Below are 15,523 nucleotides of genomic sequence, written 5' to 3'. Positions count from 1 at the left end.
TATCCTCCCCGCCGCTCCCCTCCTTGTCGAGCATGGTCGTTGAATCTCCACAAAATGGCTCTCTTGCCGGAGCTGCTGAATCCAAAGCCCGCAAATGGCGCGGCAAATTGTTCAAAGACAAGACCCCGAAGGCATCTATCGATGAGCAGGTCGATGATTTCCTAGGTTCCCACCGCTCTCCGCTCCAATCGTCCCGACCATCCATTTCGTCTTCCGCCTCCGCTCCACAACTCCCCGCCAAACCACCCCAACAATCCTACCGCCATGATCAACAACAACACCATCACCATCATCAACTACGCCAACAACCAGAGCAACGGCGCTCGCCATCATATCACTCTCTTCATCACCCACATCAAAAATCACCAACAGGCACCCCGGTTGCTCCCCGTCTCAATCTTGCCGTTTCGCAGCGATGGCCCGAAGCTGGCGACATCTCCAGCCGATCTCCCTCTCGTCCCTCCATTGACGCTAAAACCGCAACTGGTGCGACTCCGATAAGTACCCAAGGGAAGAGGCGCCGTAACAAAGGTTTAAAGGTGACGTTTTCGAACGATGGTCCAGAGGTCATCGGGGAAGGGGGGGAAGAAGCTGAGCTACCAACAAAAGATGTACTTCTCTATCGTTCGAGGTCGCACTCGTCCGCTTCCAATGCCGCAGCTGGGTCACATTCCCAATTTGAGAATGCAGATCCATACGGCTCACCCTCGGACTCTACACATTGGCCTGGAGCCTATCCAGGACAAGGCTATCCTGCGGAGGATCCTCGGGAGAAGCTTAAAATGATAAAGAGTGCACACGAATTGGATTTCTTATTATCCCTGGAGCCACATGGTGCGGGAGGGGCTCGTCTATCATTGAGGGACTCTGGAGATCCGAATTCCTTTGCGCACCGCGTTCGGGCTAGGATGCGAGTTGAGGAAGGTTTAGCATTACAGAAAGCTACGCGAACTGATTCTCCTACGGATCCAGATGAGCTGGATTCTCAACCCTCTCAAGAAACCGTCCTCCCTCTCCGCCCGTCTGCTACGTCGAAGCTATCACTAGACATGCCTCAAGAACCAGCCGCTGCTGCTAAATATGACTTTTGGGGAAGCGTCTTATCTGCTCTACCTAACAAAACCAAATCCAACTGGCAGGATACCAATGTGTCGAACAGTCCTGTAAATACACACAATTCTCCCGGCTCGTATCCAGAAACCCCACCTCCACCTTATTTGAAATCTTCCCGCACAGAACCGGATTGTGAACCTGAAAAAGGACGACCGTCTCTCGAAAGTTCTTTCAATAATGATCCTCACCCAACTGAAAACCATTCTCCATGGAAGAAATCATGGAGGGCCGCTGCTAATGCCGTGAGCAATGACGCCCTGGCTGATTTTACCGCACGAGCTGCGCAATACAATGATATTTTTAGCGATGCTGCTGAGAGCGTTAAGCCATCTATGGAAACATCTTTGTCCGAATGGATCAGGGCGAGCGTATGGTGGTTCTTAAAGGGCAGGTCCGATGTCGAAGCATCCATGCGTCCTCAGCCCTCAAATGGTGGAGGGAATTCTCCGTCCGACGCTGATAGAACCTGTCAGGGAGTGCTCAACTTGGCCAAAACATGGTGGATTACTGAGCATATTGTTCCCGGTCACCCGGAGCTATCCCGATTCGGAAATATGAGTCTAGACACTTTGATTGCGGTAACCACAACTGCTGGCGATCAAAGGTTGAGCAGTTTAATGAGCGTTCGCCATGCAACTCTCAGCCATCTACGCGCGTTGGCGATATCGATGAAGCGAAATAATATCCTCCCGGCAGCCATGGAACATGTTCATCTCTCCCGAGGAATCGACACGACAATATGGGTCCGGTACCCTTTTTTTGCGCCTGACATTTCTGCAGTTCTCTCCGGCCAGGTAACGCGATCTATGCTCATGGATACAGCGAGAAAGACGACAGACATTGGCGACGTTATGCCATTGGGAGATTCCAGTCGTTATTTCTGTTATGGTAGGATGTTCGTAGAGGCATACCTAAGCTCGAGCGAAGATGATTCTCAACAATTTGCGATCCCGTGTGTTCTATCTATTATTCGAGATCGAGGTGACTGGAATGTGCTCGTATCGATTACGAGCCAAAACGAACTTGTTAATGTAATGATCCAGGGAGATAAGAAGCACGGTCCCACATGGGCAGATGTAGACTGGCAGGTGAGAACTAACTCGATGCGGATTCGACTGCCTCGTGGTTTCGAGTTGGATATCCAGTTTGATCAAGCGGACTTCAAAATGATTTGGAAAATTGTGGAATATACCCATAAAACCGAGGAAAGCTTACAGCCAGAAGCTGGTGAAACGTTACTTTTCGAGGATGTCCTGAAAGTATTCCAATACATGGACTCCGGCCCCAACAAAGCGTTCCCTGCTGAACCAAGCCCGCGATGTCGAATACGCCTGTTCGAGAAAGCCGTAACGCTAACGGAGGGGACCGGCACGCGAAAAGCCCACAGAGGGTTCCGGTTTGTGGCAGTGACAAGCCCCAAGGTAAAGACGCTCAGCAGTGTTTCCCACGAGCTTGGCAACGGGACACCCATTGTTTTTGGCTATCTACGAGGAGAGGACGGTGCTCCCGCGCTTCTCATCAAGATACCGCAAGAAGGTAGCGGCAGGAACCGCTCTATGTTGTTAACGTTCCACGAACAGGAAGAGCGCGCCAAATTACACTCGCTACTCCTTGGCATCACTCCTTTGCAGGACGAGGTGAAGACGCCAGACCTTCCCATGCGGGCGTTCTCGATGGAACAGCTCCCGGATGGGAATGGCATCTCGAAACCCATTGTACATTTGCAATTCTCCTCACCGTCTGCCACAGTGATTAATAATGGAGGCCCCTCTTTACAATCTACTCATGGATACAGTTCGACAGTGCTATCTGAGCATCTGCGTGTTTTCGTGACCTCGAATTGGGGATCGGCGACGGATAGAATTAATATTGGTATGTACTAAGCAGCATCTTTATGAAGTGATTTCTTTATGTGTTTGTTTCTTTTTATTTCTCCCTTTGAGCCGGGAGTGCTGATATGAGATTCCTCTCTCTAGGTCCTGGAGAGCTTAAGATTGCTCTTGATGTCACTATCCCTACCATTATGAGTATTCTTAGGCCACCCCAACTGGATTTGGGTATTTCCGTGGCGGATAATTTGGTCCCCAAGGAAACCGTGGGCGATATGACGAATCTTTTAAAGTTAGCCCAGACGAGTTCTGTGGTTCGGCGGTATAATTTTTCATCTGTACAAGGTTGGTAAATATAGTTGAGGGGCTTCGGTTTCACTCTTCACTTTTGCGTGATATTGACGTTTTTCCCACGTTTCTAGATCTCCATAGATTCCAGAAAGCCATTACAAACTTTAAAGTTCTTTTCGACGGGTAAGCAGTAACTCCACCCGCTAAAAGCTCCACCTGCCCCAAACCTCCATGCTTAAAGCTTCCTAACTAACCGCAACCAATCAAAATAGCTTCGCGTCCTTATTCACAATCTCCCGAAGACGAATGGTCGTCCCCATCTACAAGAAATGGGAAGCGAGCAGAGTGCGTCTCCAAGTGCTGAGGCAGGAGAAAATCGTGCAGCTCGCCGCCTTCTTCCACGACGACTTCAGCCACGGCAAATGCATGAATTTCGTGCTGAAGAGCACGGACATCTTCGAGAGCTTCAACCACCGCTCCGGCAAGTTTGGTGTCAAGATCGTCGATGCCAAATTTGCCCTTCCCAAACAACCTGCCGACGATCCCACAGCGGGCTTTGTGTGTCTGGACATGCCGGAATATCCGGGGGAGCATGATGATATTACTGTTGTTTTTGATTCGGAAAAGGGTAAGCGCTTTCGTTTATAGACATTTACTACGGCGAATACTGCTACTACATCCCGTATGGCAATGGTCAACTAACACGCATTTCTTTTGATAATATAGATAGAGTCGAATTCCAAAACGTCATGCCCGGCTCGGTTAAGGAGCCGTCAAGGGTGGGATCGCTTCGGAAATAAATAAGAAAAGAAAAGAAGGCAAAAGGAAGGAATCAAATTGTACCTACCTAACCCCACTTCTTCCTCCTCCACTATACTACCGCTACAACTACCACTACCACCCCGCACTAATCTGTAGCCTGCTCTTTTTCTTTTTCTTTGGGTTTGGGGATCATGGGGCGTTATTTTTTCGTCATGATGGTAGGCGTTCGATGGGGTTTATATTATTTTGTCTGTCTGTCATTGTCTCTCCCCCCTTCCTTTCCCTCCTCTCTTGTTTTTCCTGAATATCGTTCTCCATTCGTTTCTCCCGCTTTGCTTGGTCTTTGCGCTATGATTTGTGTCAAAAAGGCCGTGCCTTTTTTTTTTTTTTTTAAGTACCCATTGTCCATTGTCCATCGTCCACTGTTCGTCGTCCATCGGTTGTTGGTTGGGCCCATCCTTTTTCTTTTTTCTTCCCCGTTTCATGTATATCTTGTTTGCCTAGCAGCGAGGGTGCAACTTTTTTATTCGCTTTTTATTTGTTTGTGCCTAAGTAAGTAAACTCATCCATTCATGAATTGCATAATTGAAATCCGTGAAGGGGTTGTTATATGCGTTGTCAGCAAAGCTTTTATTTATCTTGTTTTATTTAATTATTTATTTTCGAAGAACTTGATTGATTGATGTGGTAACTAGCCATTTGTTCTATTTTATTTTTTTCTTCTTTTTTCTTTTTAATCTCCAAAAACATCCTCCGCCCTTTCCCCCCGCAGTCAGTATATATTTTATTTATTCATATTTATATTCATTCTTTACATTCAGGATATTCACAGTAGAAGCGTCTTTGTCTCTTTTTAAAATTATTTTTCCTAGGACTCCTATATCTGTCTGTCCGCCTACCTAGCTATAACACATGAAGAATGCAATGCAGAAAAATATTTGCAAAAGAAATGACGGTGATGGGGTTAAAAAAGCCGATACCTCCTTTTGCGAGTGCAGGGAATTACTGGGATGGGAAAAGTTGATCTAGTTATTATCATCATTCGTCGCGCTCGTTCCCCCGGAATTCAGGTTCCGGTCTTCGCTGAGGTTTCAGGGTTTGTTTGAATGATTGGGTATCTGTACGGGATTACTCTCCAACCGCCCATGGTGATGGTGATGGTGATGGTGATGCCGGGAAGTTTCAAAGGATTGACTGGCGTCAGTTACTCACGGTTACTCACGCTTGCGAGCTAGCCCTGCGAACCCTGGAATCAACTATACCCTACCTGTCCCCGCTTGAGGCGAGCCGTGAGCCATTATTGCCAGGGCTTGGGGTGTCAACCTATGTTGTTAAAGGGCGCGTTGCGTGGTTCTTAGCCGAGGGTGCAAAATCGACCTAGATATTTATTTATTTGCCTTTGCGACAGCCGTTTTATTTATTTTGCTCCCTCACACTTTTGGCGCATCACATTTCAGGAAGAAAAACATCAGTTCGCGGACATGGCTGGATTGGATCCTTCCTCGTCCTCCCACCACCCGGCCACCCTGGCCCTGCATGCAGACGACGATCTCAATGTTGTCGCGGATGTTGCGCCGCCGTTCCACCTCTCAACGACCTTCAGATACTCCAACAACCCCGATAACCTGGAGCCCTGGTCTGACAACCGAACCGTATGTTCCTAATCCTAACTCCATCTCTATTCTATTCTGTTCTATTCTATTCTACGGCGTCTCGAAAAGACTCAATTGCCCCAATTAACCCAACCACCCCACCATCTAATCTGTACTTTTTCTACGACCCAGCTCGCCAACCTCCCCGCAACCTCCCATATCTACTCCCGCCACACAAACCCAAACAACACCCGCTTCGAAACAATCCTCAAGTCCCTCCTCAACGGGCACGTGGTCTCCTACAGCTCGGGCCTCGCCGCCCTCCACGCCGCCCTCGTATTCCTCAACCCACGCCGCATCGCCGTCAGCGACGGCTACCACGGCTCCCATGGCGTCATCGCCGTGCACACCCGGCTAAGCGGCCTGCAGAAGCTCGCCCTCGACTGCCCGGCCGACGACCTGCAGCGCGGTGACGTCATCCTGCTCGAGACGCCAGTGAACCCGCACGGCACGGCGTTTAACATCCAGCACTACGCCGACAAGGCGCATGCGCGCGGCGCGTATCTGCTGGTCGACAGCACGTTCGGTCCACCCGGGCTGCAGGATCCGTTCCGCTGGGGCGCGGATCTGGTGTTGCACTCCGGCTCGAAATATCTGGGCGGGCACAGCGATATGTTGTGCGGGGTGCTGGCGATGAAGCGGGCGGAGTGGAAGAGCGGGTTGGTGGGGGATCGGTTGTTGCTGGGGTCTGTCATGGGAAATATGGAGGGGTGGTTGGGGGTGAGGAGCCTACGGACGCTGGAGGTTCGCGTCCAGCGGCAGAGTGCCAGTGCGGCGAGGCTTGTGGAGTTCATTGACGGGGCGTTGAGGATGGCGGGGGCGGATGTTAAAGAGAGGAGTGAGGAGGCGATTGTCCATGCTGTGGTTGAGACAGTCCAGCATGCCAGTTTGCAAAGGGAGGAGTGGGTGAGGAAGCAGATGCCGAATGGGTTTGGGACGGTGTTTTCGATCACGTTGAGGGAGGAGAGGTTTTCGCGGTTACTGCCGACGAAGCTTAGGCTGTTCCACCATGCGACGAGCCTGGGAGGGGTGGAGTCGTTGATTGAGTGGAGGGCGATGACGGATCCGACGGTTGACCAGAGGCTGTTGCGGGTTAGTGTTGGGTTGGAGAATTGGGAGGATTTGAAGGGGGATTTGGTGCAGGCGATGAGGGAGGTGATTAAAGGGTAGATTTTGTGCAAAAATAAATACACAAATAAGCTCCATATAGTTATCATAACTTTGCCTTAGTCAATAATGCCGGTGGTTGTTACATGCTGTTGTTTTGCCGGACGATTGATATATAGATCTATCTATCTTCTTGCCTTCAGTCAGTCGCCCTCATGGACCAATTTTTTTTAGTAGCTAGCTAGCCAATATAACTACCACTCTCACCCGAATACTTTATATAGCTATTATTTAAAATCTTCGTAGTGATATATAATCCCCTTCCATTCTTCGATTCCCATTGTCATAATGGATATAGAATGAATGACCTTAACTCTCTTAGTCATCGCCCCCATCTTCGATAAGGAAACGATAACGAGCCCACCCCGCGTCAAACCAACGACTTTCCCCCGCGCAGAACACATTTACATATACATAACGAAGAAAAAGAGAGGTAAAACTTTCCCTTATCCGGTTCCCGATACGTGGGTCTACCTCTGAGCTAATTCCCCGAATTTACGAGGCGCAAACACTTGGACTGTGATCGGAGGGGTTTTGATTGATTACTCGGTTGTGAGTGAGAGATTTGGAGCCGGAGGGGGAGAAGACGGCTCGGAGGGGATCTGGATCTGCTCTTAGTTCTTCTCCAAGGAGCGCTCCTTACCAGAAGCATGTTGTTGAATCCCGATATACGAATATAATATAACACTTCCGCCTCTTGCTTTGCTCCCGCTTAAAAAGTGGCTACTCAACTTAACACCTCTTCGTCTACACCTATCGACAGAGCACGAAGAGCAGACGAGCAAGACAGTCAAACTCAACCACCCCCGCTTCCCCCCAAAATAAACCAACAAAAAAAAAAAAAAAAAAAAAAAAAAAAAAAACCACCACCAAACGATGTCCCCCCCAACCTTCCAAATCCACTACTTCTCAACCGCCTCTTCCTACACGAGAAAGCAAACAGAGTCCTTCCCCGCGCCATTCCCGCTCCCCAAACTCTTCGACCTGCTCGAGTCGCGATATCCGGGTATCAAAGAAAAGGTGCTCGTGAGCTGTGCGGTTAGTGTTGGGTTGGAGTATGTCGATGTCGCTGTGGCCGACACCAACGCGGCAAAGTTGGATGGTAAGGATGGTAAAGAAGAAGGCGGAGAAGGGGTAGTACAGGGTGAGGAGGTGCGGATTATTGGGCCTGGGGAGGAGGTAGCGATTATTCCGCCCGTTAGTTCTGGGTAGGGGGTGATGGGTGGAATTGGTATTTTAGATTTTTGTTTATTTATTTATTTATTTTATTTTATTTTCTTGTTTTCTTTTCTTTTGAGGATTTAATATTTCCTGATCATAACTTCTTTCTATATCCATGCGCTGGGTAATTGGTGGTTTTGTCTACATAGCTAGGGAGAATTGAGTTGATATAGTTGGAATATCAGATATTCTTCAAGTACCCGTTAGCTATAGATAGATTACGGGTGAGAGATAAATAGACATTATACATATACATGTTCGTCAAAGCGATTTTCAATTCTGATTTCATTTTATGCAATCGCAACTAACTACCTCATTCCGGCGCGGAGTGTGAAGAGAGTGGGGGCCGAGGGGGAGGAGGTGGAGTTAAGGTGATTATACTATTAGCTAAAGGAAGTCGGAGGGTCCGGAAACACGTCAATTCAAATAACCATCCAAAGTAATACTTGATTTCCTAAGATCAAGCCTAATCTTCGCTTTCCCGTTTCGTTTTTCCACTCTCCTTCTCCCTCGCCCCCGAAATTCGTTACGCGTGGTTTCATCAAATTTAGGACGGCGGAGTAAGTTGGAAAATCTTGTCAGCGGCAGCAACAGTAGGCTGCCATTTGATGTTATTCTTCACGTAGATCTCTGCAGCCACTGGCCAGTCCTTGTAGCCTTCCAATCCCGCAGTACGTATGACGTATTTGGGTCCTGCAACGGTTTGGTGGTGGTAGATGTGGGTGGTGCAGTTGGGGCAGAAGTAACAGTGCACGGGGTTTCCTGTATTGCGTTTTCATTTGTGTTAGCAGGTCGTAATTTCAGAGGGTTTAACTGTTCATCGTTTGTGGGTAGTTGCGGAGGGAACTGGGAGAGGTGTTGGTGGCAAAAGAAGCGATTAAAAGCGGAAGAGCCGCGTACCAGAATCACCAGTGTAGGTATAGCAGCCTAGGGTGCCCTTGGTGAGTTCGAAATCCTCTTTGGGAACGATTTGGTTGAGTGTATAGTCGCTGCCGTTGATCACTTTGCAAGCGTCGCAGTGGCTGGATTCATCGAGGTTGTTAGCTTACGGCCAGAGACCTTTTGTCGGGCATTACCCAAAAACTTGGAGAAGATAGATTCATTCGAAGCTGAGAAGGAGGATGTATTACCAAAGAATATGGCTAGGTGCCTCCATCTTAACGGTGAACTCGGTTTGGCCACAGTGGCAGCGTCCCTTGAAAGTTGTCATTTTAGCGGTAGTCGATTTGTTTTGATGCAGACAAGTAAAGATGGGGTTTCGATGCACAGCTGGAGCAGGAAGAGTTAAGGGATCGAAAGGACACTAATCCGTTATGGCTGTGAGGATAGGTGGAGATACAATATGTCACAAAGGAGGAGGATGGCACTGGCATTTATTTATATTCATGCAGTCCCTTCTTTGTCCTCTGCCCCTCAGCTCGACCCAGCCCTTAAGTTCCCCCCACCTTTTTCCCACCCAAGGTTTCCAGCCAATTTAATTCTCATAGCATCCCCCGGCAATTGACGTCAGTTCCTTACTATGTAGAAAATAGCTTGGAAGCTAGTAGAGAATTTGTCAACATGTTGCAGCCCTCGCGTAAATGATCTGGTCCGGGGTTTGTATTTGGAGATGAGCTTAGCTACCAGAGAACGTGAAACATCTTCTGGAATGGAGCAAAAAAGGCCAACCTGCGTACATCGTGTGCCGGAAATATTCGCATACAGAGAGGTGCCCTCGATTGCCCCCGATGTGGGGTTACGCTAAAGGCGCGCTATCCCGGTGACACTATCCATGGGTAATTCCAAATCCAACCCTGACCTGCATCTGCGCTTTCTCAAGGACTTCGCTAGGGGGAAGCCACCTCCGTCAGTAACGAACGCTCCAGCTAGCCCAGCGGACCTACAGTGTCTTCCAGGGAAAGCAGGTATTGTGGAATGATACCCGCAATTCCTCAACGCAAATTCCATCCGAATCCCATTGAGATGTAATTCGCAGTGTGCAATTTTTCCTTTTCTTTTTCTCTCCCGTTTTTCAAGACTAACAGCCTAAACAGCGATATCGGGATTTTTCTCTTTACTCCTTTCTTCGCAATTCCTTCTTCTGCCCGGAAGAAGGCATGCTATTGAGATAGCAGCCACAGGTCGCATGGAACCTAGAGCGTGCCTGGCAGCGGGCGGTTCTGGGAAGAGACCATTTGGCACATCCCACAGTTATTTCTGCAGGTCGTCCTCTCAAGCATTTGCTTGGGCTGTGCTGCATTTGGACATTGGTATCATGGAAAACGTACACCTGTAAAAATTTAGAGCAATCGCAGGGTAGGATGTGTGGACTAGTGCTGGTGCTGTGAAAGCACGACGGGGGTTGGAAAGATATAACGATCGCATGAAATCGGCCAGTACAAATGAATTGAGCGGCTTCGAAGCGGAGGAAAGATGCGCAGGAAAGGCAACAAGAACCTCAAAACAGAGATATTCATGGCTATTTATATTTTGTTGCGGGGAGCCCAAGGTCCCCAATCAATATGTGCTGCTTTCGTACTAACTTAACCACCAGCACGACCAGACAACCCTTCCGTACCCAACGTCCAACGTCCAACGTCCAACGTCCAACGTCCAATATCCCACGTCCCACGTCCCTCCTGCATACCTCAACGTCTCGCTACACACGATAGCTTCTATCCGTCTGCGGTTGATAGATAGAAGTGTTCGGTTCCTCATCTCGCATCTCGACACTACGCTGTTGTGTCTAGTCTATTTCGCAATTTTTCCCCATCTCACCGCCCAGTTAGCCCATATATCAAATATCCATCCTCTCAGATAACAAGTGCAACCCCAGCGGGGGGCTCAGAAATTAGTCGGAATCTTGGACATTTGTGATCCAAACCCTTGCTCATGGATTAATTTTTTTTCTCTTTTTCTTTCAATTTCTCCAATGCCTAATTGACTCTCGTCATCCCGACAAAGGAATGAACCTGGCTTTATGATGGGATCCTGACTGCCCATTAGTGAGACCCCCCCCTCCTTCTTTTTACGAACCCAAACGATTGTTGTTCGTACACGTTCGTATACAGCAATTGGAGAAAGGGAAAATCCGATTCGGTGGCAGAAGGAAATATATCTGCCCTACTACGGTGAGTCACACACTGCAGCAAGGTATCTCACATCGGCAATAGGAAAAAACCGAGCTTGGACGTATTACAGCATTTCCATAACCGTAGCAATTGGTGATCTAACTGTCAATGTTGAGCAAAGATCTGTGTCTAGAACAACCTCCTTAGTTCTAGGGACTCATATTTCCCAACACACCCATAGGGCCTTCCAATCTGGTAGGACATATATACATGACGTTTCTGGCGGAAAATGACCGACAATACCAACGGACTCGAACATGTTGAATAACCTTGGCTTCAAAACTCAAAGATTTGATTGCCCACTGGCTACTTGGTGATGCTACTGGTGCAATAATCAAGCATTGTCCCAAAGTAGCCGCCCTACTAATCATACCACGAATCTCGCGAGATTACTATGCGAGGCACCACCTACGAAACAACGCAAAATTATAATCTATATTATTGTTTTATGGCCGAATTGGTTGGACTGCCGCGCGACTTGTTGCATGGAGCGAATTGAGGCAGATTATTTCGTTCGATTGAGACGGGATAAGAGGCACCCCCACTATTTTCCAGTTTGAATAGCCACCGCAGGAGAAAGGACCAACACGAGCAAATACCAAATGCCGTTCAATAATAGGATCTGAACAGGGAACAATAGGATCCAGGTGACTCAAATTTGGAAATGAGCTCGGAAGGAGTTGACAAACCTTGAGCCGAAGCATTTGGCAATCTCGAATTTGCGGAGGGGTTGATTTGTCCCGAAAACAACTGTGGGGCTTTTATTTTATTTTATTTTTTTTTTGGATTGGGATTGGGATTGGGATAGCGAGCGTATCACTGCATCAGAATTCCGCACACATGGGTGAGTCGCTTTCCAAATGCAGTTGCCAATGGGTCTTCCCCTGTTGTTGTGACCTGTGATACGGTGGGCTTTCTGCATCTTTGCTCCCGACAATGTTCAAAGGGGCTTGTGCGCAGCAGACCCTGAGTTCTCAGCATTGTTGAACACTAGCACTTGTGTTTCATAGACCTCCCACGGGTTTATTCCAGAGGACTTTATCCGTTTCGCGACTTGGCCCGAACGACTACCTCAGCCGTGTGGCCATTGAATCCCCCTTGACACACACACATGGTCCCCAAAAGAATAGGGGACCAAAAGAAGAGGAGAGAAACGGAAAGGCGACAGCTGTCCACACCCATAACATAAAAAATGTACAAAATAAGAAAAATATAACTGATATACTCCAACCATAGGCTTTTGAAACGAGGGGCTCATTGAAATGTTAACATCACACACCATACCCTATCTCTGGCAACATGCATCCTAGCAGACGGTCTAGGATATCGGATACTCTTCCGGACCCTAAAACAACAACAACCCTAAGACCAGACGCCGTGTTTCCCCAAGTTTGTTTGCAACTTCTGTCCAATTCTAAGCAAACTTTCGTGGAAGACGCGAGATAATTTTTTCGGATATGGTCACGTGACTGGGGCGATGAATAGAGCCGCTACGTCACGGCGCGAAGAGAACAATAGCGAAGGCGCAGATTGTTCAACAGCTGAATTTTGGAACAATTGTCGACCCAATGCAATGAAGCTAGAATTGATACCGACAGAGCGGGTGGATTCACCTTACAGTTTTACCCATGATGTCTAACCATTGAATTCATGTATATATACTAGTATATATACGCTTTCGCTGCTCGGAAAATCCATCAAAATGCAATCTCCTTGATCCCATCTGAATTGCGTGGCCCTGTTTCGTATTCCAAAGATATATATGAACATATATACAAACATTTGTTTCTTCTATTGTGTTGCCACGAACTGCATACAATGCAGAGAATAACAATAACTCAGAGGACAACGGCTCAGGCCTCCTCGCCTGTCCCGCTCGCATGTCGCGCTTGTCGGAAGAAACATCTGAAGTGTGACGGCCTACATCCGGTGTGTAGCCGTTGCCGGAAAACGCGTAACCTTTGCGAATACACGCCTTCTCGCCGTGGGTACAGATCTACTCCCAAGCCTACCATTGCTGCGAAGTCTAGCTCGAGTTCCCCTTCTAGTTCATCAGCTCCCTCTGACAAGCAATCAAAGTCACCAAGCAATTTTGATTTCAACAATGTGATGCAGACGCCTGAATGGGCAGCTCAAGATGTTTCAGTCATGAATGGTAGTTCCTCCACAGAATCCTTGGATACGACGCCTCTGGCATTCCTGGATCAAGGGATTCTGCGTCGTAACAACCTCATCGCAAAGGCAGGCTCCGATGATAGTGATGCGCGCCTGGTTGATTTTTACTACGCCTTTTTCCACGAATCCCATCCAATTCTCCCCCCTGCCCACTTACTACATTTCATTTCTCCGTTCCCATTATGTTTGAAGATGGCCATGAAATTTGTTGGTGCCCATTTCGCTTTTGGGGTGTCTACCGATGCCTATAAACTCTCCACGGCCAAAGCCATTGAAAATGATCGGGAGCCGTCTTACCAGAAGGTCCAAGCTATCCTCCTATTTGCAACGGTTCTACACGCGCGGAATGATCGCGAAGAGGCCATTGCTTCATTCGCCGTTGCAGTCACATTAGCTGTTGAACTGGGCATGCACCGTAAATCCATGGTCGAAGTTCTTGCTGGTCATAATTTTGTTCGTGAGGAGAGCCTGAGACGGACATGGTGGGAAATTTACATGACTGATGTCATGTTCGGAGCATTTGATCACTGTCCCTTGAAGATTGGAAACTTGACAATGGATGTACAGCTTCCCAGCGAGGAGGCTAGTTACAGTACAGGAATCTGCCTCGTTGAGCCACCGTCAACTACCCAGTTCTATAACCGTGTATTCGCCGACCACCCACCCAAATACTCGTCCTTCTGCTACGCAGTCGAAGCAACTCACCTTTTGAAGCGGGGAATAGCTCTCGGCGTCACACTCGACGACGAAAACATGCGTGACCAGGTGGAAACTCTCGAGGCTAATATCGGTAGTTGGTTCCGCCATGCCCCAGAGGATAGGCCCAACGCCCTATGCATTGACGGCAGCGTCGACCAGGTCTTGTTCCGCGCTTATATGTTGGTCCACTGTGCCTCGATATATCTCCACCTGCCACGATCCTGCCTGATGGCCTCGCCCACCGCTAACGCCACCATCGCCTGTGCCCGCAGGGGAACCTACCTCCCTCCCACTTCCCATACACTCACGCACGCTTCCAAAGCACTCGAGGCTGGGAATGGGATCGTCGCCCTGGGTTCAATTCGCAGCCCTCTCCTCAAGCACACGCCCTTTTTTATCTGCGGCCTTGTCCTTGGCGCAGTCGTTGAACTGTGCGCCTGCTCCATCAATGTCGGGCACTCGATCGAGCCCCGCAGGGACCGCATCGCGTTGATCGTTGGAGAGCTGAAAGCACTTGATCGCACGTGGGCGCTGGCGCACCAGGTTATGTGGCACATCAAAATGCTGGCAAGAGAGGTTTTGGAAATCGGGCTGCTGCCTCCTACGCAAGCGAGTTTGGAGGACCCAGGACCGGACGTCAACGTGTTGCTGAATAGTGACATGTGGCTAGGGGATATTACCATGGATCCGAATATGTAGCTTTAGATGTATTTCTTTTTATTCTCTGTGCAGCTTGTCTTTTGGTCTTTTTTTTTTTTTCCCTAACAAAATCACATTTTGGGAGTATTTTCGAACGAATGAAACGAAAACGATAAAAGTTAAAATCAAAATCAGAAGTGAATCCGTTTTTCAGCCCTCCTTCCACGAGTATCTATCTGTGTCCCTCTTTCGCTCATAAATATCAACTCTTCGTAGAAATTATTGGATGGCGGTTGTATTTTTTTTTTTTTTAAAAAAAGGCAAACTAAACTAATTTTTCTTAAACGAGGCTCCGATTTTCTTCTTTGTTTGGCTCGCAAATCGTAGTTGCATGCTGTAGATAGCACAACTCTAGTATATCTCCGGAATCGTGGTTATGGTTACAGAAATGCGTTGACAGCTTGAGCTTACAATGGCCCCAATACATTATAATAATAGCCACAACGCCCCAAGAAGCAATAAAAAAAATTATCAGGATATTGGTTTTGGGATTCGGTTGGGCTTTGCTGAATACATAAATAGCAGGAGTAACTAACTTAGTTAACTACTCACTTACTGTGGTATACCCCGGTATTTTCGTTAGGGCCGCCCTAATATTTAAGTGACATGCTAAAACATTGGGGGGAGACGAGACCACGTGACCCACACACATATATATTTTCCGCTAGCTGCTAGATAGATCATAATAACCAATCAAGGTTCAACCCTCTTACAGAACCCCCAGAATGATGGTTAGCACAACACTAAAATATTAGGGTGGCCCTGACGAAAATCGAGGGTAAATCATATTTCCCAGAAACCCTGA

General features: G+C 48.1%; 5 protein-coding genes across 5 annotated transcripts; 4 read left to right on the top strand and 1 right to left on the bottom strand.

The window, feature by feature from the left end:
• Positions 1-32: 32 nt before the first annotated feature.
• Positions 33-4,683, top strand: HCBG_00372 (uncharacterized protein; the record flags this gene model as incomplete). Its single annotated transcript, XM_045427422.1, has 5 exons — positions 33-2,985; positions 3,090-3,287; positions 3,365-3,416; positions 3,506-3,861; positions 3,960-4,683. The coding sequence occupies 5 exons, from the start codon at positions 33-35 to the stop codon at positions 4,031-4,033; spliced, it is 3,633 nt and encodes a 1,210-aa protein (XP_045291397.1).
• Positions 4,684-5,476: 793 nt separating this feature from the next.
• Positions 5,477-6,817, top strand: HCBG_00371 (cystathionine gamma-synthase; the record flags this gene model as incomplete). Its single annotated transcript, XM_045427421.1, has 2 exons — positions 5,477-5,647; positions 5,780-6,817. 2 exons carry the CDS (start codon positions 5,477-5,479, stop codon positions 6,815-6,817), a joined length of 1,209 nt encoding a protein of 402 aa, XP_045291396.1.
• An 873-nt stretch (positions 6,818-7,690) lies between these two features.
• HCBG_00370 (molybdopterin synthase small subunit CnxG) lies at positions 7,691-8,026 on the top strand (the record flags this gene model as incomplete). Its single annotated transcript, XM_045427420.1, has 1 exon — positions 7,691-8,026. The coding sequence occupies one exon, from the start codon at positions 7,691-7,693 to the stop codon at positions 8,024-8,026; it is 336 nt and encodes a 111-aa protein (XP_045291395.1).
• A 556-nt stretch (positions 8,027-8,582) lies between these two features.
• Positions 8,583-9,245, bottom strand: HCBG_00369 (uncharacterized protein; the record flags this gene model as incomplete). The annotated part of the gene is made up of 3 exons (XM_045427419.1): positions 8,583-8,797; positions 8,936-9,057; positions 9,166-9,245. The coding sequence occupies 3 exons, from the start codon at positions 9,243-9,245 to the stop codon at positions 8,583-8,585; spliced, it is 417 nt and encodes a 138-aa protein (XP_045291394.1).
• Positions 9,246-12,963: 3,718 nt separating this feature from the next.
• On the top strand, positions 12,964-14,718 carry HCBG_00368 (uncharacterized protein; the record flags this gene model as incomplete). Its single annotated transcript, XM_045427418.1, has 1 exon — positions 12,964-14,718. One exon carries the CDS (start codon positions 12,964-12,966, stop codon positions 14,716-14,718), a length of 1,755 nt encoding a protein of 584 aa, XP_045291393.1.
• Positions 14,719-15,523: the final 805 nt, after the last annotated feature.

This window comes from Histoplasma capsulatum (assembly GCF_000150115.1).
Source record: "Histoplasma capsulatum G186AR genomic scaffold supercont2.1, whole genome shotgun sequence".
Lineage (NCBI taxonomy): Eukaryota > Fungi > Ascomycota > Eurotiomycetes > Onygenales > Ajellomycetaceae > Histoplasma > Histoplasma capsulatum.
This window is presented reverse-complemented; position numbering and strand designations above follow the sequence as displayed.